Source organism: Mycteria americana, chromosome 4 (genome assembly GCF_035582795.1).
Source record: "Mycteria americana isolate JAX WOST 10 ecotype Jacksonville Zoo and Gardens chromosome 4, USCA_MyAme_1.0, whole genome shotgun sequence".
In the NCBI taxonomy this organism is placed as follows: Eukaryota; Metazoa; Chordata; class Aves; order Ciconiiformes; family Ciconiidae; genus Mycteria; species Mycteria americana.
The window spans coordinates 74389857-74417187 of NC_134368.1; the positions used below are offsets into that span (position 1 = coordinate 74389857).

Here is a 27331-nt window from a genome sequence, read left to right on the forward strand (position 1 = left end):
ACAGCGACACACCACATTGTTTTAATGGTAGAATAAATGAAACATCTGGAACTGACAGAATTACTCCACAGAGCAGCCCGTGAACAGATGAGCAGACAGATTGGCATGACTATGAAGAAGCAAAAGCCAGACCAGCCTGCTCCCACCCATCCAAAAGAGAATGAAGCTTCACAGAAGTCATTCTCCTTGTCTCACTGACACCTATTATTCACATAACAGCTACAGCATATCTGTAGGCAATGCCACTTGCCCAGTCGTCTTTACCAATATGGACAAATTTGTGTTTTGCAGTGCTACCATAGAAAATATTTGTTTACTTTCATTCTTTGACTTCCATACCCACAATACCAACATGAGTGGCAGCTAATTACAGTCACAATGGCAGAAGTCATTCTGTGAAGAACTAGAATGAAGTCATCAATTTATTTCCTATTATCACAAAGCAGTTTTTAGATTGTAATGACTTTAAGCACATCTAATAAGAACAGCTAATTTAGAAATTAAAAACTCTAGTATTAAAAAGTCCCCAACCCAAAAGGTAGTGTTTATTCAAATGGTTAATTTTGACTTTTAAGTGTTTAAAAACATATTTTGAAATAATATTTTACACAGTATGAGACTTTAGCTCACAATGTAAGCTTGTAGAGATAGAGAAAAGATAAAATTTTGCTTTTTTAAAATTTTTTTTAAAGGAGATCCTTGGATTTACCCTGTGCTTCTTATAGACCATATGGTATTGCTGGGTTTCAGATCACACACAAAGGTAAAGAGGAGTAAATTCTGTTCCAGTACAGACAGGAGATATAATCTGATTAACCTGTACTGAGTATTAGAAAAGAAAAGTTATCTTGAGTTTTTGGAGGGAGAGGTATTTTTTAAAAATTCCTCATGTTGAGTGTATTCTTTCTAATGTTCTACAAAACTTCAAAAGGTTTACAGCATTGATGCTAGACAAATTTATTTCTTTTTTTTTAATTTCAGACTTTTTTGTAAATCCATGTATCTCAGGGACAACACTCCATATTTATCTCCTAATCCCCTCCTACTGAATAGGCTTTGCTGGCTTACTTGAAACCTTTATGCTCTGTCCTTCAAATTCAAAGTGAAAGGTGTCTGTTTTCCTGTGAGCTATTACACATATTTCTTTGTATACATGAGCACGTACCAAGACTTTGGCTGACTGACAGTACTATTGTCAAGTGTGCCCCCTCCTGTCTTGAGCAATTCTAGCATGCGTCAAACCCCTTCCAAACGTTACTTGGATACTTGAGCACCTAATCACTGTCAATCCAAACAACAGTCACATGGCCTGGCCACAGTCTGTCCCCCAGGGATTTAGATACGGGCTTGAAAGCTTGGCTGATGGTTTCCCCATCAGGCACTCGGGTGTAGCTCTGGTCTGTGATCCTGAGACCTAACACCTGTTTCTGTCTGCTACAGCCTTGGTTCTTGATCCTGGCTCTTGGATATGTATCCCTCTGTCCTGCCTCCTGTCACAGCTTGTTCCTGCTGCCAAACAGCCAGCCCAATTCTGCTTCAGCCTTCATTATTTGACACCTCCATCTTGCAGGATGGATCTCGTAACCCTCAGCTGAGTCTTCCCTTTGCCAGCATTGACTGCTTGAATCCTGACTTTAGCTTGTATTAGCTTTTCACTGGCCTAAGCCACTGTAGTATCAGGGCCAGCTGAGAGCCTGAACTCCTGTTCCTTTGTGGAAACTCACTAAAAATAATATGACTGAAAAGAGATCTGCAGTAAAAGCTCCTGATGCAAAATTGGAGACAATGCTTTTGAGACCTAAGGAACTTACTCAGTTCCATCTCTTTCAGTCAAAGGGCACTGAGAAATAGATAAAAAGATCTGACTCTTGTGAAAACAAGACAGTTATCTGACCCGAGTTTTCCTTGATAAACAGAAACAATAAAAATGTGTTTGCCATAAATGCTTCTTAGGGCTTTCACAGACTTAACTGGGCTCTGAATCATGATAATCACTAAACATTTTCTTAATCTACTGCACTTAAAAGTCCCCAGGTAGGCTGTTGCTAGCAACAAAATGATCTGTCTGCTCTGATCTTCCCTTTTTCTCTGCGCTCTATAATTTTGGTATAAGGAGATATGAAAAGCCTTGGTATAAGGCTATTTCAACTATTCATAGCCTTGGTATAAGACTATGAAAAGCCAATGGATTCTGAAACAATAAGGTATTGAGAACGAGTTAACATCCATTCTGTCTTCCAATGTTAGGAGACCTGTTTAGGTCTTTTACACATTTCAAAATCTAAATTTTCATGCAAGCAGGCAAAAAAGAACTGATTTAAGCTACTATCAATAGGATACTGCCGTCTCAATGAACAGGAATGTTTAGACTATATCGACAATCTGGTTTTGTAAATATTGTTTAAAAAGGCAAAGAAAGGCTCTGAAAACCTTTATTTGATTGTTCTTTAGGTTTAAATTGCAGCATGACAACTTGCCTTAAACCGACTCAGCAGCAGCCTATAGTTGTCCACCTCCGGATCAGATCAGGCAGGGAGCTAGCTCTCAATTACAGTTTGTGCTTTGGTCCTCCATTCATTACAAGGAGGAAGCAATCTGTTACAGTCTATTCGGCACAGGATTACTTTTCCTTCCTAGCTGGTCCAGATCTGCTGGCAAACAAGGCTGGGTATCCTGCTCCTACCGCTGATGCTGTGCACATCGCTGTATGCAATGAAGAGTAGAAACCTCTGTGGAGTCACTGAGAAAGCTGTGATGCTATTCACTGGAACAGAAAAATTTGAGACCATCTTGCAAAATATTGTAACTGTCCTTTTTAAAGAACATAGCTGATTTTACTTTGTGATAGTGACCTTTTTGGATCTATCAGTCAGAAACATATACTCTGGTTCTTTGAGCTCGTATATGTGAGCAAGCCCTAGATGTGTCCAAATTTCCCTATGTAAATGCTGGCAGATTAGATTGCAGTGCTGGGATCATGAATGAAAAGAGAGAGGAACATAATTTGACAGCATATTTTAAAACAAAATAACTGATTTTTTTATCGGTACTACCTGTACGCTTGTACTGTAGGTAGAGAACGTTAAAGCTGAGCATCAGCTCAGCTATGAGATGATGTTTGTTACATATCTTTATAAAAATCTCATAATTATAGCCTCGCAATATCTGCAAAAATGTTGATTTCAAAGAAAAAGTTTTTAAAAATCTGCTGTTTAATGCTTTTAAAGCTTTTAAGTCCATGCATTTGTAAAAATATGATTTTTTAAAAAAATATACTAAAAGAACACAAACTGCATGTTATTCCTCTTTTTGAGATAAAAGTGACTCTTTCCTTAGGCTTAGTGGATTTTATCATTATGAGCTAGGAACTGATAAATAGTGGTGAAAATGGCTAGGAATCTGCAAGAAAAATATGTTTTCTGATAATTTATTCAATGATTAATGCCAATATTCCTCAAACCATATTCAAGCAGCTGTCAAACTAGCTGAATACCTAAGTCTTCAGTAAAAACCAGTAAATTATTTGATTAAAAATGTCAGGATTAATTCTAAAATGTATTTAGCAAATGACATTAGTCCAGCTGTCTTGTAAAGTCAGTGGACCAGAGCTTTTTCTATATCTCCTGGGAACAAAAACTAACTAATTCTGTAAATGTTTGTACAGATTTGGTTGTATTCCTTTGAGTCTAAATTGCATATTAAATTATGAATATTGTCATTTCTCTTGTAGGAGAGACTTGATACACTGTTAAAAAAGCTAAATAATTCATTCAGTTAAAAATATGAGGCAAGAGCTTTAAGGCTGTAGGCAAACATCAATTCTTGTACATTAACATCAGTGTTTGTGTGTATATCACAAGCCATACATAAAAATACATATGTACTCCTAAGATCTACTGATCCACTTTGCTTACAGTTACAGCAAAGTGGATACAGATACTTTGGTGATAGTACAGAATGAGTATGATCTGTTTGTTTGTTAATGCCAAATAATTAGCAACCTGCCTTTTTTTAAACATTAATAATAATAAGAATAACTCTCACTAATGTTCTTTGAGCTTATTAACATAGCTCCTTACAGTATTTCCATGACCCTCTTAAGGTTCATACTACCATCTTGCATGATGGAGAGGCAACACATATTTTTGTTGGTGTTTCTTGCTGGCAGTCTTCCTCCAGTACACTGGAGAGACATTCCACAAGAGCAAAAGTGGGCAAGTGAGTAGAGACTGATGGAAGAGAAGTAGATGTGCTTCTTTTGCTGTCTTCTACTCACCTTTGTTGAATAAAGTTCATATGAGTAATAGGATACAGAGGAACTAGATGGGTTTAAGGTAGTGTAAGCTGTGGAGTAGCCCTGATTCTTTTCTTCTGGTAGTCCACTGTGGCCTGCAAGAGCCTAAGGGGCTTGCAGGTTAACCTGGAGCCTGTTTTTCATTCCTCCTTCTCTCAGAAAAAGTGTGAAATCTTTTGAACAGAACTTTGAGGCTGTTTTTTTCTCTTTATTTGCTGCTATAAGTTATTCCTCTTATAAAGGTGATAGAATGCAGAATATTTCTCTTTCAATGAGCTGGATAGCTAAAGATGTGAGTTAAATCTAGGGTCTAGCTTATCTCTATCAGCCAAAAACAATCCAAGCCAAAGGAGCTGATGACAAATATGTGAGAAATCAAACATATTTGGTGATAAGGAAATAACGCCAGAAACCTTGCATTGACTTGGTTCATCCTTATTCATGAACAGAGATGAGTCACAATCAGGCACTGGCTTGAACTTAGTTCAACTTCTTCATTCAGTTGCCCAGCTCTATTTCTGTCATATGGAATAATGATTTTCTAGCAGAATACAAGGAGGCAAGTTGGAATTCAGTTTTTGTCTAGTAAGCTGTTTGGTTTTTTTGTTTGTTTGTTTTGGGGTTTGTTTTTTTGTTTTTGGGTTTTTTTTTGTTTAAAGATGCGTGTGCTCAGCAAAGAAAACTTCAGCTTCAATAGCTGAAGTTCCTCTAAGTAGCTGAAAACAGAGCATCGTAATGGAAAAGCATTGACCGATTTTGATGGTAAGAACGCTCATGTTGCTCATTCATGCAAAAGCATGGTTGAAGAAAGACTCGCTGAACATATTAGCAGCACTCTCAATGTTGAGTTGAAGTGCTTCAAATAAGCCATCTGATTTATACTGTGAAAAAATAATGCTATGATTGAAACACTTGCATGACCACCCATCTTTTATGGTTGGATTTACTCAATAAGGTAATACTGCTCTCTCCAGAATGGCTCATACTGGACAACAAAGCCTGATTCAGATTCTTCACCTTTCCTTTAATGAGCTGCAATAGTGTGCTTTTTCCAAGTCACTGTTAGTATATATATATTCATAGTTGGGCTATGACAGATCTGGTACTGGAAAGAAAATAGAATCCCAGAAGCCATGTATCTATAAATATTTGCCAAACCTATGTTTTCTACAGGTAGGTCCTATATGAAAAAATACATTAATATTAGCACTTCTGAATGCCCTGATGAAAACTAACTTTTACAATGAAAGTCAGTTTTCCTCCCCTGGCTTAACAGATGTTGCTAATAAGAAATCTGTTTTCTGAATGAAAGACTTGGTGCAATAGAGGCCAGAAACTGAAAGGACAAGTGTTGGATGGTACTGCTTTATCTATGACAGCTGAACAGTTTTGAAAATCTGATCTTCAGAGCTGAAGGACTGCCAAAAGCTGGAGGCCTTAGTATGTTGCTTGGGCTCACTATTAAACAGGGGTTGCAGAATCACACTCTCTCTTGAGTTCACTCAGTATGAAAACATCTGCACCCCCTTTTTCCTCTACAAAGGGACATTGGCTAGTCCTTTTTCCTCTACAAAGGGACATTGGCTAGTTGCTGACCTTCAGCAGAAGCATAAGTCTAGCTCTAATTCCCTTTTGTATCACCATTTTAGGTAATCTGTAGTCAGTCACACCTGGGTAGAATGGAAAAAATCAAGGCTGGGATTCAATTTGAGTCCTCAATATAAATGGGTTTTTAAGAAACAATCAAATTACTCCTGTCTGCTTCAGGCACATTTACCTAATTTTTTTCTTATTGTGTAAGAGAAATGGCCAATTTTTCTGTCAAAAAGAAAAAAATAGTGTCAGATGAAGAGATGTTATCCTTTTTAGATTCCAGCGTAGCTGGTTTTCAATTATGTGCTCCTAAAATGATGGGCCTATTGGTAATTAACACTGTTACAAGTATAATTTCAAACCATCTAGCACAATTTGTGGGCTCACTTCCATCTTACAACGGGAAACTCTGGAACCGATTATTTTACTTGCTTGATTCATCACAGTCCATGGTCATACATCTATCAGAAAAAAACATACTTGTTTAATAACATGAAGATACACAACTGATGGGGCTTTTTAATGGGAAAGCATGTAAAACATTTCATTTCATAAAGGACAGTGTTAGCTGGAAATAAAGTTTGCAGGAAGGAAAGGAGAAGAAAGAGCTATAGCACTGCAAATAAACTGCATTTTCAAATACAGCTTGAATCATAAAATAAAAAAGGTGAGGAGATTTCACTTTCTAAGACAGGAAAACAATTTGACCTTTACAAAAGATATTCACGCTACGTATTGCTCAGGCCCTTTGATTCTTTGTTGATAAAATCAAAAGCTGTTTAGAGCAAATTAGACTTAGCTTGATTTTGAAGCAATTGAAAAAATGAGAACAGTTTGCAGCAGTGATAAAACAGACTTTTGCTCTCCCAACCAAGGCCATAGCTGTTTGAACTACAGTCTTTATTCTTTCCTCTGTTTCTTCTGACCCAGTATTATTTCTTCTTCGTCTTGTATTTTTGCATTACAGTTTAACAGAAGAGCTTCGCTGAATGGAACAGGGTTTGTTTGGGACTACAGCTTTGTATGTATTTCTAAAGGGATTTGTAGGCAATCTTTATGAGTGCTGCTATATTTTTAGTAGTCCTCTCACTTGCCTATTAAATACAGGGCTGAACAATAGTAATTACTGCACAAATACCAAGGTCCCAAAGTAGTACCATTCACTTCAATGAAGAGCTGCTGTGAAAGCACATTTGAAAAATAACCCATGGTGACAAGAGGTGGGGAAGAAGGGAGAGAAACTGCAGTTCAAAGGGCTTTTTCTGAGGGAGCATAATTCATTCATGTGTATACAAGATTCTTTTCCCTGTTATTTGCATTTTCACTACAATAAAATAGGCCCATGGAAGTGCCTTGTGGGCAGAAAATGAGTTCTTTAATGGAAAGGTTTATATGACTGAAGTAAAGAAAGGCCATGAAATAGGATATCACTGGGAGGCTGGAAATGAGCTGGATCAGCTAGGAGGGGATCAGCTATACAAGGAGAAGATTAACTGTGGGATCAGACTTAGAGAGTAGTAGGGGGCAACAAAAGACCTGCAGGAGAGATGTCAAGGAGTGTCAGTGAAGACACAGTATCTTTTCTGAACTGGACATTTTAGGGCCGTCTTCCATCAATGTCCCTGTGCCAGTGCAATGCCAGTGAGGGACCCCAAGGTATTCAGGTGCGTGCTGGTTTAACTTCTATTTTGTTTGTAAAACCAATATTGCTTTGGGGAAGGTGAGCCATTGAAGCGGCGTAATATGTTAATTATTTGCAAGCACTAGTTGTACACTGCAATGGAAAACTCTATATTCATTTATTTTTTCAGGTTATGTTTCTGCTCTTTCAAGACTGCTGCAAACTAAGAACTGTTGATTTTATTAAGCTTTTCCTTTTTTTAGAAATGAAAATTTTCTTTAGAAAATATCACTCTTCTAAGGATTTATTTTGTTTTTGCCAAAAAATATTTTTTTCTTATCCCCTTAGGTTTTTTCTATGTTTATGGAGCTCACAGTCTTTTTCTTTTAGATTATAAAAGGAATTAGTGAAGGAAGTAAGGAAAGAGAAAAAGACATGTGTTTCCTTTTGTCCCAAAATCTTAAGAATATAGAGGATGATAGGACATTTGACATTGTTTTCACTCATTCTAGCATTTCACATTTTGTCTTTCTTTTATACATTATGTACTCCAGATCTCAAACAAACTTTTGTGTATGTGCTAATACATGCGAATCCTGTCTCGAGACAGGTCCACTGCTTGGTTCAGTAGACCATGTCATCATTGAACTCTGGCATTAGGGAAAAAAAAAGTGTCAGTGACTTTGCTCACATTTCCTTTTAAACAGGATAGCTTCGTAGATCTGCCTTACCCCATGTTTAACCAGTGAAGTAAAATTCTTCATCAAAAAAACCAAAACACCCTCCACCCCCCCACCCCCAGGCTTGTAAAAAATGCTGTCTGCAAATGCTGTATGGGAACCCTATTTATAACTAGATTTCTGCCATTTGGGTTGAAGACTCCATTCTCTTCCCTGGTGAGGTGTGGATGTGCTAACCAAGCAGCTGAACTGGGTGAATGATACTCTGATATTACAGGCACTTGGAAGAGATTTCAAGATTTCTAATGCACAAAAATAAAGCTTATGAGACTGTCATGACACAAACACTTAATATTCTTCTTAACACAAGCAGGAAATGAGACCAAATTTCAGATGTATTTCTTGAATTACTGTGGTTTTCTAAGTGCCCTTGAAATGTGTTGCATGTAAACAAACCTATCCTCTGGGTTGGATAACTGGACTAACGCATGCGTTCTTGATTCTTCAAAGCAATTGCTTTACCTGCCAATATCAAATTCAGTTCTAAAGCCTAGGAAAAGTTTAAGGACATATAATTTCAACATATCTTCTGCTTTTTTTTGACCAAAATGTAAAATACAGTCTGAATTGTTTATGATTTGAAACATGCTTAGAAAAAACACGCGACTTTAATTGAGGGTAAATTTATTGTAAGTCTAGTGTGGGCCTGATCAGTTGCAGTATATATCAGCTTTACCACAGGACATTTTATCAGAGTTTGTGCTAAGCAGAGAGCACCATAATAGAAAGTTCAGTTTACAGAAGGCATGTTTATTTCAAGTATTTCAAGTATTTCATGCATGTAGATGTTTTCCAACATGAGCTAGCAAAAACACTTTACATAAAATGTGCAACAATGCAACTACCTTTTCTAAACAAAACAAGGTTGTTCTGTTTGCTTGTTAAGTCAGCTTTAGCACTTCTTAGAAATGTCATTTATTAAATGTCAAGCTAATTACTTGTAATATCAACCCTTTGTCAGTGCACTTGCAGAAGCCTTATTCTTCTCTATTCACAGTCTGTCTGGTACATTTCTAGTAAACAAATTGATGTTTTTCTAAAGATACTAAACTATTTGCTAGATATGTATCTCTGTTTAGAATATGGAAGGATGTTTCATAATACTTTAATGAAAGGAAATGCAGAATATATTTTTATTTTAAATAACCAGGTTTTAAAAACATGGCTGTGATACACAACAAATGAATTCTAGCAAATATCCCATGTCTGGCAGGGACCAGTTCCACTTCTGTGGGGTAGCGGGAATTGGTTTTGTTCTTGCTGCTGAACCTGACACCAAAAGTACAATTAGTGCCGATTCAATAGCTATTTCTATACCATGAATCATTACATCTTACACTGGCCGCTTGGCACTGGAAGTGTGCTACCAGCAGTAATTGCACTATTAGGAAGAGTAACAGACCTCCTTTTGTTGAGAAAAAGAGGTTAGTAGAGAGAAAAATTTCAGTGTTACAAGTACTTTGTCTGCAACAACATGTAAATCAGTAAAAATGAAATGAAAGTTGTGAATCAGTAGAAATAAAAGTAATAGACTGAGAATTTCTGTACTGTTTAGACTACAAAACCAGAATTATTGCATTTGAAAACTCTTAACAAGCTCTGAAGTAGCCTAAGTATATATCTGCAAGGGAAAATGAAGATGAGCACTGTCATGGTGTGTTAGTTAAATCTAGTTTACACAGGTAAGCATAAAGTAAAATTGCAGCAGTCTGAAGAAGCTAGCATAAGGTGAAAGTTGAGAGTAGAAGTGACAAAGGTTGAAGCTTGGAGGTGAAAGAGCTTGGGAACAGAAACAGTAATTTTTGCTTTGGTAGCTGCTGTACCTACACGTGGGCACAGGTAGTTCCTCTTCTGGAGTTTGCATTCTTCATATCAAAAAAGGCAAGTAAAATTAATGCATTCACAAAATATACCACAACTGAGGCTAAAAAGTCAGACTTTACTAATGTTTTGGCATGTCGAAATGCAATCTGAGCACTGGTTGTTTTAGGAAAACCCATCAGGTTTTAATTGTTCTATTGATCCGTATGGGAGTTAAGGTCTTAGATTGCTCAAAATCCCATTAGACAGACAGCTAAGTTTTTGTATACTTTTAAAGTTTGCCCCAAACAAATCACGAGTCATGGAAAAAAGTTAATCAGCAAATATTTTCAGATGAAGTTTTGAAAACAATAATAGTTCATAACAAAGGAATTTATTAGCATGATATTATATCTTTAAATGTTATGAGTTTCTAATGAGATCTTGAATGCTCTTATATTACCTGAGAATTGCAAAGACATCGTAACATTATGTTCATTCTGGAATATTTACATACTTTCTTGCTGCACTGAAGTTGTACTTTTAATTCTTGTATGTGTATATAATCTCTTACTATACATACACATAAATATACATTAAAAATTTACACAAATTTATATAAACTTACATAAAAATATCCTAATTCTATTACAGCCCCAGCCACTAGAGACATACAGAAAATACTTATTTCTTGTTTTGCAACTTTATTTAAAATAAATGTAATGGAAGTTGCAATGTAGACGGGGAGTGCAATCTCCTATTTTGGTGCTCTGACGAACCACAATCTTATTCATGTTACCTTGGCAGTGTAAAAGATGTCAAAGTGGCTACAAACTTCAACCTCATGTGTCATATGACTGTTTTATATTTCTAGATCCTGGCCACTATTTTTCCTGTTCACTGTTTCAAAGTACTCATAGACTGACTTTATACATAAAATTTAAATGCTTTGAATTAATTATCTAACATGAAGTTATTAAACTACCCCCCTTTAAATTATACATGTAAACTATGAACTGCTAATTCTATATTCTAGCTAATAATTGCTTGTAAGTACTATAGGTTAAAAATGAGTGTCCTATTTAAAAAGGCATTAGCTAGCTGTGAATTTTCACCAACTTCCTCCTCTTCCCTCCATGCACTCATTTTTGGAGTGAAATGGTAATTGGGAAAAAGAGTGCTTTTGTGAGAAGCTTGGTTTAAACTCTGGCTTTTCTCACCTCTTTATTGGATCACATAGATGTCTCTTTCATAGGATTCCTGCAACAACCTTTGACTTTAAAAAGGGTCCATGAAGGTTAGAAGCACTCCTAGCTGACCTTACAGAAATGCTCTTTATGGGAAAGGGCTAGACAAAAATGCCTGACATCAAAATGGAGCACAATGGGAATTCAGAAGAGAAGTTAATTTGAGACCTGATAAAGTTCAGTAAGTGTCAGAGAACTTGGGAAGGTATAAAGAATATTAATTTGTTTATTTCTTTTTTAAACTGAATATTGACTCACTGGTCCCTGGAATTGCAAAGGGATGTAAACTCATTGTTTTTTCCTCACCAATCTTTTTTGATACTGCTGATAGTTACTAAGTTCTCAGGCTCCAAGGTAAATGGTGTTGTGCATAACAGAAAAGCGTATTGCCAAGCTGTGGGAATAAACAATGGAAGCAGAGAGCCCCTATACGTTGTGATCTCTGAATGTCTCTGCATTAAGATATTTGCCTGTGATCATTACATGACTCCTTTATCTTTCCTACCTAGGTGTCTCAGACATTTTTCAAATATAATTTCTCTTCATAGAGGAGGGATCAATGCAAATACAGACAGTAGACAGCATTCTGCAGTATTTCCTAAATGATCGAGGTTTTTAGAAAGAACTCAAATGACTGAACTTTGCAGTGGATTCTGTTAGGCATTCACAGACAGTTAGAAGTTGTAAAATGCATCCCACTAAACAGTAATGTGCTTAACCAAATAAATAAAAGGTGCGAAAGAAAGAGATGTATCTTTAAATCCTGTTCTTGTTCGCATGTAGAGGCTTAGCTCAACATCATTTAGCTGCATGTTTCCTAATGGTATGCTGTGCCTGCTCTATCAAATATAGAGCAGAATTTGCTGTGTTTTTTCTAAATAAAGTCTAGGAAATCATTCAGTCCTAAGTAACTTACTAGTTAGGAAACTCATCTCTCCTGGTAGCAGTTGTGAGACTACCATCGGTTCCCTGCAGGAATTAAAATTGTTATGTTAGAGAGAATGCTGGACCTAGCTGGCAGCGATGGCATCTCCTAGGCTGGCAGAGGTTGCAGAAAGTATTTGACAGAATAGGAAAAGAGATGAGCATGGCCGGAGTCTTAAGCATTGTATCACAGCATTCTTCACATGGTCATCTTTCCCTAGTATTTTTCATCTTTTATCATCGGTGAATCCTTGACAGAATTTTTGTTGGTTTTGGGTAGAAGGCTAAGCTCTCATGTGCTATTAAATGTAAGTGTCGTGACCAGTAGAATAAAATAAAGTGTATTATGTTGTTAAAGTTTAATATGGCAAATGCAGAAAGAATAATAAAGTTTCTTCATAAATTACCGATGCAGCCTCATCTGAAATACAGTGTGCAGTCCTGGTCACAGCATTCCAAAAAGCATGTGGAAGAAGCAGGATGGCCCTTTTACTGTCCAAGGCCTTGACAAAACTTACCTGGAAAAAGCTGTAGACTATACTACAAGAAAGGGACATTTAAACAGGCACATATGTCTCAGGCATGCTGAGTAGTAAAGAAAAGATGGACCAGGAAATTCCATCTTCATGTGCTCCCTTGCTCCTAATGGAAAAACAAAAGGGATTTTTAAAAGAGAAAATAAACCCCCATACTTTTCACAAAACTGCAATTACTTTTTGAGGTCTTTTTAAATGAAATTATTGATACCAAAAGGTAAAAATATCAAGAATGGCTAGAGACATTATTAATTATAACACTAAAATGTGCTAGTGACATTAAACTTCATGACTGAAGACCAGGCAATCTAGAGAGGAGAAGGAGCTCTGTTGATTGGAGATTTCTCTATATGGTTCGCAATTAAAATTTTCTCAGAAGTGTTTAGGGTGTGCTATTTTTGGAGAATGAGTCCTCGACAAGAAGGACCATTGACCTCTTTCAGTAAGGCAGCTTCTATTGTTATGTATGTAACGGGCAAAACTGGCACGATTAAGATTTTCATTTCATTAGCCAAATTTGATTCTCTTTTTCTGAAATGGTCACATCCACTGCAAGATGTATCAAGCTCCTTTGATCTCCCTGGTGTTGCAGTGTACTCACCAAAGTCAAGGTTGTATTTTATTTTCAAAATCTAGAGCAGAAAATTCTTTCTCCTGTCAGTATCAAAACTATTGCAGTATGGGTTAAGCGTGTTACCATTTCAAATTTGTGTTATTATATACAGAACATAACAATCACTATCATCTGATGGAATAACTGCTTACAGTCAGTCATTTGTACAAAAACATTAGATGATCTAATTGTTTTTGAGAACTTCATAGTTAAGTACTTTATCTTACAATGTAAGCTGGCAATTCATGATTTTAAGTAATGTATATATTTTCATTAAATAAGGTTGTATAGGAACCAGGAATTCAATGCCGTTGAAGCTGATAGGGAAGGTTTTTCTTCGAAAATAATGTAGTGTGCATATTTTACCATTCAGAATATTTTGAAGATAGAGAATATTATCACAGTAGAGCAGGAACTAAGTTGTGACATGGCAGAAGGCACTCATACTGACTGTGGTGGAGTTGTAGTTTGATAAGAAATCAGACTGGCTCTTTAAAATACCTTCAAAAGCATCCCTGTTCCTGGTTTCAGCCCTGATCTGAAAAGAGGTGTACTAGTCAGGTAATTTTCAGGAGATGAAAGAGCAGTAAGTCTTGCAGCCAACATGCTTGAAGAGAAGAACAGGAAACTATGCTAATTGTCTCCATGATAAGGTGGATGGAAGAATGTAGAGCTGCTTTTATGCCTTTCTATGGAGGATATCTGGATAAAAATTAGGCTTTTTATTTTTCCTTAGAAAATACTTGTGGGACTGCATTAAAAGCTATGCAATGAGATGCAGACTTCGAGATTTTACTAGTTTGTTGTCATTGATCTAGACAATGAGCTTGAGAATATTTGAAGTGATTTATGGAAACTGCTGACTGACCCAGTAGGAAGCAGATGTCAACTCCACTTCTGGGAACTGAAACTACTAATTCAATAGATTGAGTACAAATAAATAACGTGAAGTAATTTGGATAAACGACATATTTTTCAAAAACACACTGGTCTTCCCAACAGGCAAAGTATACCAGGACTGGAGAGGCATGATTGCACCAAATCCTGTGAAGGAGTACAGTCAAGTGAGGCAAAAAAGCATGAAGGGCAAGGAGGTATGTAAAATGACCAAGTATTGGTCAGGAAGGATCAGCTCTATGTATATTAGAAATTCTTGCATTTTAGTACTGAACTTTGCTTTCTACATCAGTGATCTATAATATAAACAATTTCGTTATCAAAACAGGGGAACAAAGTTTATAGTTGGAGCAGTAGCTAAGATTTTGGTCCAGAAAATTCTTAGCTTGCCAGATATCCTTACATTATTATGAATACCATGCTCTACTCATTACTATGGACAAAGCAGTACTTCAGTGTTGGTGCACTACCACGAGGAGAACTGCCATGAATGTAAGTCTATTGCATTATGTACATACATATGACATATTAAATACAGACCATCATATAAAGAACAGATTCCTGTTTTAAACTAAACCAAACAGTACGTCTAGATTTCTGGAGTACACAGACTTTTAAATGCTGATTGTCACCATGTGCCAGATAACACAGGCTAATGTCAAAATTGAAATAACTTTATCTATATATATTCCCTTTCTTTAAGAAGAGAGACAGGTAGACTGATATTTGATTTCCAGTATTTGCATCTTCAGGGCATGGCTATCTCATTGTTTCACCAACTTGATTTTTGCAATAAGCTATCCAGAAATGTAAGCTTTTTTTCCCAGTGGGCCAATAAAGCTGAAATTATTTGACCTAGGCTCATGTAATGTAAGGCAGAAACTGGATAATTTAAATTACCATACCTTTATAGCAATTTTAACAAATATTTTATGAAAAATACCAAACACTGCAAAGATCACAGATTCTCAAATTCATATAGTTAAAATGATGTAAAGCTCAGAAAGCAGTAGAAACATTTAACAAAACTTTACACATTCTATACACAAGATTTAGAACCTTTATGGTTTTGAGATACAAAGATTAGGTGTTAAAAGTCATTTAAAGTAGCAAGCAGCTGTTGGAGGTAACTTCCCTACTTAACGTTTTCTGTTTGACCTTAGAAGTGAATAGATCCTACTGTTTAATAAAATGATTTTAAACATATTTTAGCCTGTTGGAAAACACTTGTGAAGACTGAAAGGCTTGCAAGAAACAAAAGTGGAAGTTTTCTTTTTTTCTTTAAATATTTCTTTTGTTCTTAAAAAGGAGCCTCCATCTGTGAATAAAGCAGAATATAAAAGAAAGAGAAGGTTTGATAGCTTAAATTGAGTTGGACAGGATTCTGGATAGTGGCCATTGAAATTCTAGCACCTTCTTCAGTTGAGAGATGTTATCCCTGAAAGTGTCTTATAATGATAGTTACTTTTAAATGAGTGTATTGGTTTTGGCTGGGATAGAGTTAATTTTCTTCATAGAAGCTAATATGAGGCTGTGTTTTGGATTTGTGCTGAAAACAGTGTTGATAATACAGGGATGTTTTCGTTACTGCTGAGCAGTGCTTACACAGAGTCAAGGCCTTTTCTGCTACTCACCCCACCCCACCAGTGAGCAGGCTGGGGGTGCACAAGAAGCTGGGAGGGGACACAGCTGGGACAGCTGACCCCAACTGACCAAAGGGCTGTTCCATACCATATGACGTCATGCTCAGCATATAAAGCTGGGGGAAGAAGAATGAAGAGGGGGGACATTTGGAGTGATGGCGTTTGTCTTCCCAAGTAACCGCTATGCATGGTGGGGCCCTGCTTTCCTGGAGATGGCTGAACACCTGCCTGTGGGAAGTAGTCAATGAATTCCTTGTTTTGCTTTGCTTATGGGCACAGCTTTTGCTTTACCTATTAAACTGTCTTTATCTCAATCCACAAGTTTTCTCACTTTTACTCTTCTGATTCTCTCCCCCATCCCATATGGGGGGAGTGAGCGAGCAGCTGTGTGGGGCTTAGTTGCCGGCTGGGGTTAAACCACGACAATGAGTCATCCTCAGATAGATACAGTCAGATAATTGTTCTCTGTATTCTTTGGAACACACTATGAACCTAGCCTTTGTATAAACAAGAACTTTTCTTTCTGTACTGTCATTCAGTTCTCTTTGTAAATTGTCCTAACAGTCAGTTAATTCACAAAGAAAGTGACTTTGGACTGATAAGGGTACTTTCACCTAATGAATCCAGGACCTTGCTGTAGGCGACTATGCCATTTAGATATTCATTAAGCACTAGTTTTCACCTAGTTAATGTTTTTTTTTTTTTTTTTCCCCTCCTACTACTTCCATGGAAAAACAGCTCTTGCCTCCTTTGGTGGTCAGAAACCTTTAGTTTTCATCCTAAATTTAGGCAAGGCCAGTGTGTACTTACTCTATTTTGTCAACATTGCCATTTGGTTTTATGGCTCGTCTCCCTCCTTGACTTTTTACACCCACTCCTGCCTGAATCAATTGTGTCCACTGTCAGCCTTTGCCTTTCTGGGCTGAAAAAGGTGAAACTACTTTTTTCTTCTCATATGAGACACTCTTCGTTGCCCTAATTGTCCTAACAGCCATTTCTCTGCACTATAAACAGTCAGAATTCACCTTGCTAGAGTGACCACAGTGATACAGAAGATAACAATTCACAGAGTAGCATTAAGATTTTCCTTATCTGATATTTCTAGGATCAAATTTACTTCTACTCAGCTATGGCTTATTGTCATGCTGGAAATTGCTGAGACATCCAGGTCTTCCTGCTCCACCATTATCTCTAACTAAAAAACTTGTATAGAATTTCTTCTCATTAATCATTTTATAAACTTGCACTTTTACTGTCACTCTGTTTCTGTAACAGTCTACAATATCATCCAGTTCTTCTTTTCCTATATGACACTTAGATCTTCCAGGTTTATTGGTTGTGTACTCCAACTATGTGTCACTTCACTGGTACACTCTTATTCTATGCTGAATACTAATAGAAGTATTATTATGTTCACTAGTGGCACAGATTTTGGGGGAAATCCACCAGTAATCTCCTGCTAGTCCATAGTTTCTTGTTTAGATTAATGCAGCACTGGCTATCCTTTACTCAGCTCCTTATCCACCTTACAGATAATGAGAAACCACAGCTAGGAATTAATCTGAGTTAGAATTGGTTTAATGTAAAAAATTGCATACCCAAGAAATTCATTTTTTATTGTATTTGAAAAAAAAAGGTTTGAAAGGGTAAATAACTGTGCACCTATGCATAGTAAACAACTCACTGTTGTATTTTGAGATTTACTTGTTCTCCATCTTAAACTTTGTATTTTACAAGTGGCCTCTCAGAAATTATCTGCAAATTGGTGACTCATATTGTTGTTTCTGGTTTGAAAACTACTAGAAAGTGTGATTGTCTAAAGATCTCTTGGATGACATTCATCAGTAAAGACACTGAGTCTAAAATTTAGTTTACAGTATGGAGTAGACTTACCGAAGATAAGATTGTTTTGGTAATATTTCATTAAATGTTTTGTTAAACAGCACTGATCAGTTAAAATGATTCAAGATTACTGGGACAGGGACAGTGGCAGCATGTCTCTAGAGATAGTTCAATGACACTATTGTATTCCTAAGTCTGTTGTCAATATAATGGCATGCCCAAAGATGTCATATTTAGTCTCTGCCACAAGCTTAGACTGACAGTGACTAAAAGCAAAATGTAGCATTCAGCCTTAAGAGTATTCTAACAATTGGAATGTCTTAGGAATTTATGTTAAGATCATTTAAGCTGCAATAAAAGTGTTAACTGAAGAATCCTGTAGATGTATGAAATGACAGAGTGAAGTAACCCTTGCTAGCTGATGATGTGCAAAGCTTTCTCAGGAAGCATTCCCGAGGAAGAATGAAAAGTCCACAGACTAACCCATATTTAAAAAATAGTATGGGAAGAAATAGAAAAAAGAGAAATAAAAATCAGATGGGTTGGGGTGGAATTAGTGTCCTTGTCCAGCTTTAGATCAAGAATAATGTTCAGAAGAAGAATTATTGCTGAATGCAGTAAATTTTCAGCTCTGACAGCATGGAAGTGTCTTGGGGACTCTAGATAAAACAGGTTACCTCTTGCCTAGAGAGGCACCTGATCATTAAGTCTAAATTAAAATTGCATTTGATATTTATTTGTAGTGTGTTGTTTCTAATCTTGCATCAAAATGCCTGACCTTATCTTTCATTAAATAAAGAGTTTCTTGATTATTAAGTTTGCTTGGTGTTAAGGACGAGATAAGCATGGAATGCTACTTCCATGGAAGGAGCAAAAGGAAGGACTAAGTGTCATGAGCAGATATTGCTGAGAAACTATGTCCCAGGATGAGTTTATGGAATTTAGGGAGTCAGAGTATCTCCTGCTACACTGCAAACACTTGTTTTAGGAACAGGGGCTGACTTTACTGTGTAGTGCTGAAAAGTGTTTTTTTCAGCAAGGATAAGCCAACATTTCTTCTACAAGGAGCAAATGACTGAGAAATATAACCTGACTTTAGGCAAATCCTGAAGCTCTACAGCTCAAATGTTTTCCCCCCAGAAATGAGTTTCAAGGGCATTTTTGTCAAGAAGAATTTCTCAGGCCTAGAATATCTGCTGTGGGGAGGAAAGGAGAAAAACAGAAATTCTAACCCTCTCATGACACCAAGCATGCAGAGGGGGTTTTAGGTAGGCTGTGAAAAAGTGAAGCTGAAATCACTTTGCTGATTCATTCAGGGCATTTCATTCAATATGAATTTCCGGCATCACAGGTGAATACCTTAGCCACTGTGTAGAATCTCTTGATTTTGTTCTGCAACAAAACAAAGCTGAACTTCAAAATCTTGAAATGTCATGTGAAGTTATGAGTGAGCCTTAATGAACACATTGTCCAAAGACAGGACAGTACTCTTTATTTGTATAGATAAACATAGCTAAAGTACCTTCTTGAAAGAGGCTTTGATGATAGGCCTGTATTGCCAATGCAGTTACGTTGTTTTCACAACTGAATCTGGGGTGCATCCTTTCAATTATTTTCAACGTCAATTCAGCTTTCTATTTGCAATATCCATGTTCCTGGTAGGTAAGTTACCATGTAAACTTATGTGCTTGCTTCATGGCATTTTTATTTGATTAAAACCAGCTACAATGTCTAATCTACCAAGAAGAAAAGCTAACTTGGATTAAAATGCAGACAAGAAGTGGGGAAGAAGAAGTAGAAAGCATGTCATGCACAAAGACATCTTTGTTACTGAATGTTTCATGTGAAAGAAAATCACCTTGCAGAGTATTTCCATGTCTGATTGCATTTTCTTTAATGAGAAAAGGCAACAGAGATTACTGTAGTTTAGGAATCTGGATAAAACAGTGAGTGTGCTCAGAAAGTGCCTGTAGCTTTGCTTACATCTACACACAAGGGGTATTGTTGTTTCAGAATGGATTTCATGTATTCTCTGAAAAATTAACAAAAATTAAAAAGTGAGAGTTGTTCATTAAACTTTAAAATATGCTTAATGAAATCTTTCCCGAAAAGACACGTGAAGAAGAATGGGTTATAGACAAGGTGTTACATCACCAGAATGCCATTATTTTGAATTATTGATTTATTTTCTTTGAGAGGAGATTGAATATAGCTGTGGTGTTTTAAGAACTGAGATAGCTTGGTTTGCTTGCAATTTGCACTTCAGTAGGGTTTTGCACTTGACCTAAAATAGGAGACAGTTATTTAAATCGAAAGCTCTTTCAAAGCTAGCTGTGAATTACCCATTTCTGCATTATGATTCAAGGCTGATAAAGAGTTCTACTGTTTATTATGCAAAGTGGTTCCGTGGTTCAAATTCACCAGTTTAGACAGAATACCATAATAATCTGAATCGAACAAAATATGAAACATCCTTTTCCACTCTATCATTTTTGATTCACAATAGAATGATCAGCTTCTATTCTTCCCATTGATGAATGATGCCAGTTTCAATGTTCCAGCATGCGACTGTAGGTGTTTTTCCTGTGCTACCTTGTAAGCTTGGCAGAAACTCTTTGTAGATGGTCCAAAACAACCTCTTTAATACACTTTATATTTATTCTTAAGATTAACCTTTACCGCACTGTCTCTTCCAAAGTAACAACCATTAAGCTCCTGATGTACTGTGACAACTCTGTGTCATGCTGATCAAAATCACTTCATTGTTTCCTTGTGTTACTTCATCTGTCTGTATTCCTCTGTTGCCTCTTGATTTTTTACTGCAATTGTGAATTATCTGAGATAGTAATTGTTCTATACTTACTGTATTAAGCAATGTCCAGCATTATGGGGCACTGGGACCAAGACTAAGGTCTTGAGTTTCTGTGGCATGGTACCACTAACTATAATAGATGAGCTGAATTTTTTCTCTGGTTGCAACCTAGTCGCCTCGTCCAGTCTTTCATATGACACTCTTAGTCCAATTTCTTCTGGGCTGCAGTGATCTGTGGTCTTACTGCAAAAGTTCTTTTCTTTTTTTTTTTTTTTTTTTTTTTAACTTTGGGACAGAAATCTAAACTGTCTTTTGAGTCATCAGAGTCCTGCATTTCAGCTTCTCCTCAATTTCAGAAATGCTGGAAATGTTACTTTCAGAAGTTGCTGGAAATTTTTAAATGATATTTTGAGTAATTTTTCATTCTTTTTGTAGATTAATGTAATTATTACATCTATATATATCCTGTCCTAGTAAGAAAATTTAAGGTATTCACAAATAGATCTTGGGTTCTGTACAAAAGAAGCAGCAGACTAGCAGAGCTAGAATGGAATAAATTAGTTTGCTATCCCTGATTCTGGAGTAGCTTTCCATGCAGACATTATTCTTAAATAAAAGTTGCTTTTCTTCCAGAATAATTATTCTGCTCACAAAGCAGCACCGGCTCTGAGACAAAGCTGAGACTTCTAACACTTTGTAAGTTTATCTCTGAATTCCTGCTGTGCAGATGGCACAGTGGGCTGGGGAGCAGCAGGACTGGGAAGCAATAGAGGAGTTGGCAGGTTGGCGAAGAAGATAACAGGTGGCTTGTGAAGTGGAAGCAAGGTCTTTATTGCAGGCCACCCTTGTCTCAGGCAGAATAAAACTTTGAATTCAAAGCGGGGAGGTAGCCTCACATGAAAGCACATGTGGTCCTATTGGACCACATACTGGAGACTTGAAAGGTATTTTGGGAAGTAAAGGAAAAGAATTGTGAACTTTTGGACGGCCCTAGGTAAAAACTGGAAATCTAGAGGGAGAAATGGCTGTTCGAAGGGTAGCTACACACTGAGATGGTGGACCAGCACAAATAGAAGGCTGTGGAAGAAAAATATTATATGAGGTCTTCAGATGAGATAGTTTGGGGGTTTTTGTTTTTTTGGGGTTTTTTTCTTTTTTTTTTTTTTTTTTAATTACAATTACATTCCTTTTGCAAGTGCCAATTTGCCAATTGCATTCCTTTTGCAAGTGGGAGGCAGGAGATTGAACTCAATTGGCAAGTGGCTCATCATAGTGTGAAGTGGGAACAGCTCATTCCGAGTCAAACACATGCTTCACTGCACTGTTTTATGTGGAAGATTCTGAGAAGATAAAGCCATTTGACTCCTTTGTTATAGCAGTGTATCAAATAGCCTGGCGAGTGCAAATTGTAAAGAACCTTTGTGTGTATTTCTCACCTCCCACTTCTCAGGGTTTGATGATACGATTTTCCTTATTGTTAAAAGGGAACATACTTCAAGCTATGTGGTCAATTTCCTTTAAGAAAGTAAGCTGGAAAAGGTCTTTACTTTAAGAAAGAATACTTAATACTTAAGAAAGTAAGGTGAAAAATAGTTTTCACTCAGCTGTATTAAGCCTTATGGGTAGCAGTCTGCTAATCAAAGGTTTATCTTCTCAAAATGTTCATTTTTGAAATGAACAATACTTGTAAGTGTTTGAAACTTGATTCATGAATATCAGAGATATTCAGAGTCCTGTCACATGCTGATCACATGTATAGTAGGATTATAGTTTCTATTGTCAGCTCATAATCAGAATCACATCCTGATAAGCATAGCTGGCTGACCTAAAAGTCCCTTGGACAATGTCTCGATACATTTGGGAAATCTCGTGTGAATTACTAAGATACATTTGAAGTAACTTAGAAAGTTATCAAGTATCTATCTTGCTCTGAACTCATGCATTTACACCCAGACGTGTGCAAAGTCACTTACTGTAGTGTTGGATCTTTGCCCAGAAATTCATTTTTGGAGAATGACTCTTGAGGTCTTATGCAGATAGTATGCTTGTTACACCTCTATGTCCACTCTTTTCTCATGTTTTCTCTCAGACAGCTGGTGTTAACATCCAGACTGCATTAAAATAACTAGTCACATCTCAATTGCACAAGAAGTGTAATTTCATCTTCATATTAAATCATAGATGGTGACTTTACTAGGCATTGGCTTGGCTTTAGACCACATGAACTAAAATGTAGGTTGCCTTTCAGTATATGCCTTACATGGCTGACAGCGTTTCCAAATGGATGAATGGGGTTGATAAGATGATGGCTTTAGCCACTCTAGTTCTGGGAGGAGCAACTTCAGGACTCAAATCCCTAGATCAAAACCAGAAGCGAAGACCAAAATATAGCAAGCTAGTATAAAAGCCAACCAAACTAGACAAGACTGCTCAGTGGTGACACAGAACCTAATAAATAAATAAATGACCAAAGAACTATACACCTGTAAAATGAGGTACTAAATAAGACTATTCCTGAGCATGTGCATGCATTTATCTCTCCCACCAGATAACAGTTAATTGCACTGGTGGCTGATGATCCTAAAATATGCAAGGATGTGCAGAGCCAGGTCTTCTATTTGCAATAGCAATTGCTTGAAGTGCAGTAGCAGCCTCCTAAGAAGAATGTTTTTCTCTAACAGTTGGGTAACTCATACCTTACTGCTTGAAATCTGCAATACAAGTCAGCGCACTGACTTGCAGCCTTTAAAACCTTCATTCTTTTATTAAAAAATGATAAACAGTGTCTAGCATTCAGGTTCTGTGGGTAGGCTTGCTAAATAGAATGCTTGAAAGAGTGGTTTAGTTGTACTTAATACATTGCCGACATTAATCTAGCATGTGCCACATCTGATTTTTCAAACAAAATCATGTTTTATTATTTGTTCATCAAAACATTCTGGTAATTGAAAAAGTAATGAAAATGTTTGGTGGAGGAAATCACTCTATACACCTACACCGCAATGAGCTCTAAATTTGGCATTTTCACACAGGCAGGAACCTGGAATCATTGTGGTTGGTTGTCTGAAATTGCTAACCAAAGGGAATACAAAACACAGGAGGAGGTTGGGTATGGAAAGGAACTTAGGGCTGAACAGAAAATATCACCATGTCGGTGTACCTTGAGGCAGGTAGCAGTGTGGAGAGAGGCTACAGTCAGGAGTTAGTGACAGAAGCCAAGCACATCAGGTCAGAAGAAGAATCAGTGGAAATATTGGGAGAATAGCATGGCTGAGAGCTGGGCTGAAGTATCAGGAAGTCCATAGAGCACAGGAGGGTCTAAGGTGTAGATAATAGGCAAGGCTAGTGTACAGTTGAATAAGAGTCTCTGGTTTGAGTAAATGAGACTAGGGAGCAGGATCTGAAACATGAGGTAGCCAAAAATATGTGGAAACATGCAACCCATAGGACTCACTTTTTAATGAGGTGGATAGGAGCAAATCACCTGTCAGGCATGCAGTCTTTCCTTCAGCTGATTGAATGCATCAGGTCCTTAACTGATAGGAAGACTCCTGAGACCAGCTGTAGTGCTAATTGGAATTTACTAAGAGTATCAAAGTACCTGTGTAGCTGGCTGCTGATTGGGATAGAGTTCTTACTGCATCCATGGTACACCCATGTCTTAAATACCACATGCCAGTCATATTGTCCTAAAAAGAAAAGGAATCTAGAAGGTAGTGTATGGGATTGCTAGAGGTGTGGAATAGTTTCTGTCATAAAACAAACTAAATAAGCTGGGAATCGTCAGATGGGAAAATGTTTCGTGCTGTGTTTACTGATAATGGATATCATATACCATTTTACCATCCATTGATTCGGTATCATAAAATCTAGGTAACAGAGGTAACAGATCAAGAATAAAAATCTTGATAGTAGGGAAGGCTAATAAATAATAATATATATTGTTTTTCTAGCTCAAGAACTAGAGGGGCCTGATGAAATCATCAGGTAGCAAATTTAGAACAAAAATACAAAAATCTTTTTCATATAATGCATAATTGAATTGTGGATCTGGCAGCCACAGGTGTTGCAAAGTTTGAACATAGAAAAGGGATCAAAAAAGGATTAGACAATTGATGTCTGATTGGTTATTCAGTGGCTATTAATCATAAGGGTATAGATACTGCCTCTAGCTCAGTCACTAAACTGCTGATAATCAGAAGTCTATAATGGAGACGAATCACCCTTGACAGTGCCATGTTTCTTATGCCTGCCTATACTCCTTTGTCGGCCATTGTTAGGAAGAGCATATTGGGATGGGTGGTATTTTGGTGTGATGTTAGATATCCGTTCTTTAACATGCTTTGTTTATCGCTGTGTTTCAGGAACACAGGAATTCAAATGGCAAGGACATCTGAGGAGGCTATAGTTACATGCTTCAGTTATATACTAAGTTGGTTTTGGGTTTTTTTTTTCTTTTCTCTGAGTCTTTTACAGATGATGGTATCCTTTCTAAGAGGTAGCCAGATCAGAAACGCATCACAACAAAAGCCAAAGAACCTGATCTATCCAAGTGATAGCAAATGTTTATGGGTTTTGTGTTTTCATAATTCATTAAATGAAAACACTGTTAGACTTATAAGGTAGCAGGACAAGGAGTAGTCATTGAGGAGATGGAAAGGAGAAAGCAGTATTTACCCTTTTTGAACCTGTACATCCAAACTTAAAGCAAAGTATTGCAAGGTTCCTTCCTAACATTTTCTGTTACTGATTAGGTTGGGTTTATTTCTTTGAACTTTTTAGTTTTGCTCAGTAAAGCAGTAAGTCCTATCTAAAGTTAAAACCTTTTGAAGTATATGTACAGTTCTTGAAATATATGGCAGTTATAAGCTGTCCTGGATTTTACCTATCTAATTGACTAGGTCTTTCTTCTGTCTTTCCAGATTGTGGTAGACTTCCAAGCCAACAAAAAGAAGACCGTTACATCAAGTGCTAAGTCAGAAAGGAGGAATATGAGGTGCTTTTTTCCTATTCATCTTCTGTAAAAATGACAGCAGATGAAACTGATTTACTTATTCTCAAACTTATTTTTCAAAGTTTTTCTTTTGGAAATTAATATTGAAAACTGACAAAGGCATTAGAAAGCATGAATAGGTCTTAGTCATACATTTACACTATTTCCAAGTAGAATCCATAGATTCTCAATGTCATTAAGTTGCAAAACCTCCAAATGGTGACTCTAGGTTCTTCTGTGTGATGAACGAGATCTGTTGGTTTGATCTCCCATTAACATCATTGCAGCCTCAGGAAACTAGGTAAATTTTAGTATCAGGCCCTGATAAAAACTAAACTGGGTCCACTGAAGTTGAAAACTGTGTCTTCAACTGGAATTGAAAGCTATTGTTGTGCTTGTCCTTATGGCTTGCCTTTATTCCTCCATGTCGTTTCACTGTCATATTTTGTCTTCTGTGTACATCCTGAGTGAATAATTTGGCTGTATCTTTGAGTTTAAGCAGTGTTTCATCATCTTCTTAATTTATGTCTGCATGAATTGTAATTAGCTGGTCATCAAAATTCTACTCAGCTATACATTGATTATGTATATGCATATCTTCAGATTTTATTTGTAAAGTGATAATTTCTGGATTGAGAACATACTGACACTTATGAGTAATCACTGGGCTCCAGTTCAGCACTCCATCTGTATTCAGCAAAACACTTAAGCATATGCTTAATTTTAACTTTAGCTCAGGTGAGCATGCCATTGCCTCCATCCAAATTCAGCATAGCATTTTAAGTATATGCCTAACTTTAAGCATATCCTTAAATCCTACTAAAGCTAAAATCAAACACACCCTTAAGTGTCTTCATGAATATGGATAAATACTGAATGAGGTTTGATGAAATGAACTCTGTTGGCCATTAAATAACAAGAAATGCCTGGCCATGATTTCATTAATGTTCTACAGGCAGGGAAAATATAAGAGAGAAATAAAACAATCTATTTTTTTCTTGACATTCTAAAAGCTAAACTGTGTACTGTTGAAGATAAAGTATTTTATAAACTGGGGTGGTGGTGTGTCTTTCTATCCCTTGAAGAAGACTGTATCAGTAGGAAATCAATACTTCATTCTCAGTGTTTCATTAAGTTCAGAATGCTCAGTAAAATTCTGTTTCATTGTCTAAACAAGACATTTCAGATAATTTATCTAAATCTGTTTAAAATTACAAATGATAATGAGAGCGCAACTGGTCACAGAAACTTACAAGGAAAATGACTAAACTGTATACAGGTGGTAAGGATGTTACAGGTTATAGCATGTTTTCTGTGATTTTATTTTATTTTCAATGCTGAAGTGTTTGATTCACATGACCATTTTTTGTTTCAGTCTATTTTCACTTTTGCTGCTTCAACCTCTACAATCTTTCTGCACTATTTATGTGAAAAGCTCTTTGTATTTTTTCTTTCAGATCCTCTCCCCTTGCAGTTCATGAAGTCTTTCAACAGTAGGCTGTTAATCCTTTGCAGATTAATATGATTTCAGTGATAATCCTTTCATTTGTTGAATTTTTAAGACATAATCATTAAAGAAAGTGCTTGACAGATTTTCCATTAAAGTGGTACAAAGCAGGTGATATGTCTTTAATGTATGTCGGCAGCACTTTATGTTGCTCCTCTATAAATTTAAATTTGCAGATGAAGCAAATAAGTCTAGGGTTAGTTATTGGTGTTTTCCCTTTGGTATTACAGTTCAAATCCAGTCAAAGAAAAAAAAATATTCAGGGGTTT

The 27331-nt window shown here is 36.7% G+C and overlaps 1 protein-coding gene across 1 annotated transcript in view; it reads left to right on the forward strand.

Annotated features, from left to right (window-relative positions):
- Positions 1-27331, forward strand: part of IQCM (IQ motif containing M) — a 107490-nt gene that overhangs the window by 10896 nt on the left and 69263 nt on the right. Inside the window, 3 exon segments of the mRNA XM_075500518.1 lie at positions 693-763; positions 14371-14462; positions 25485-25558. Of these exon segments, the coding sequence (XP_075356633.1) occupies positions 693-763; positions 14371-14462; positions 25485-25558 (237 nt within the window).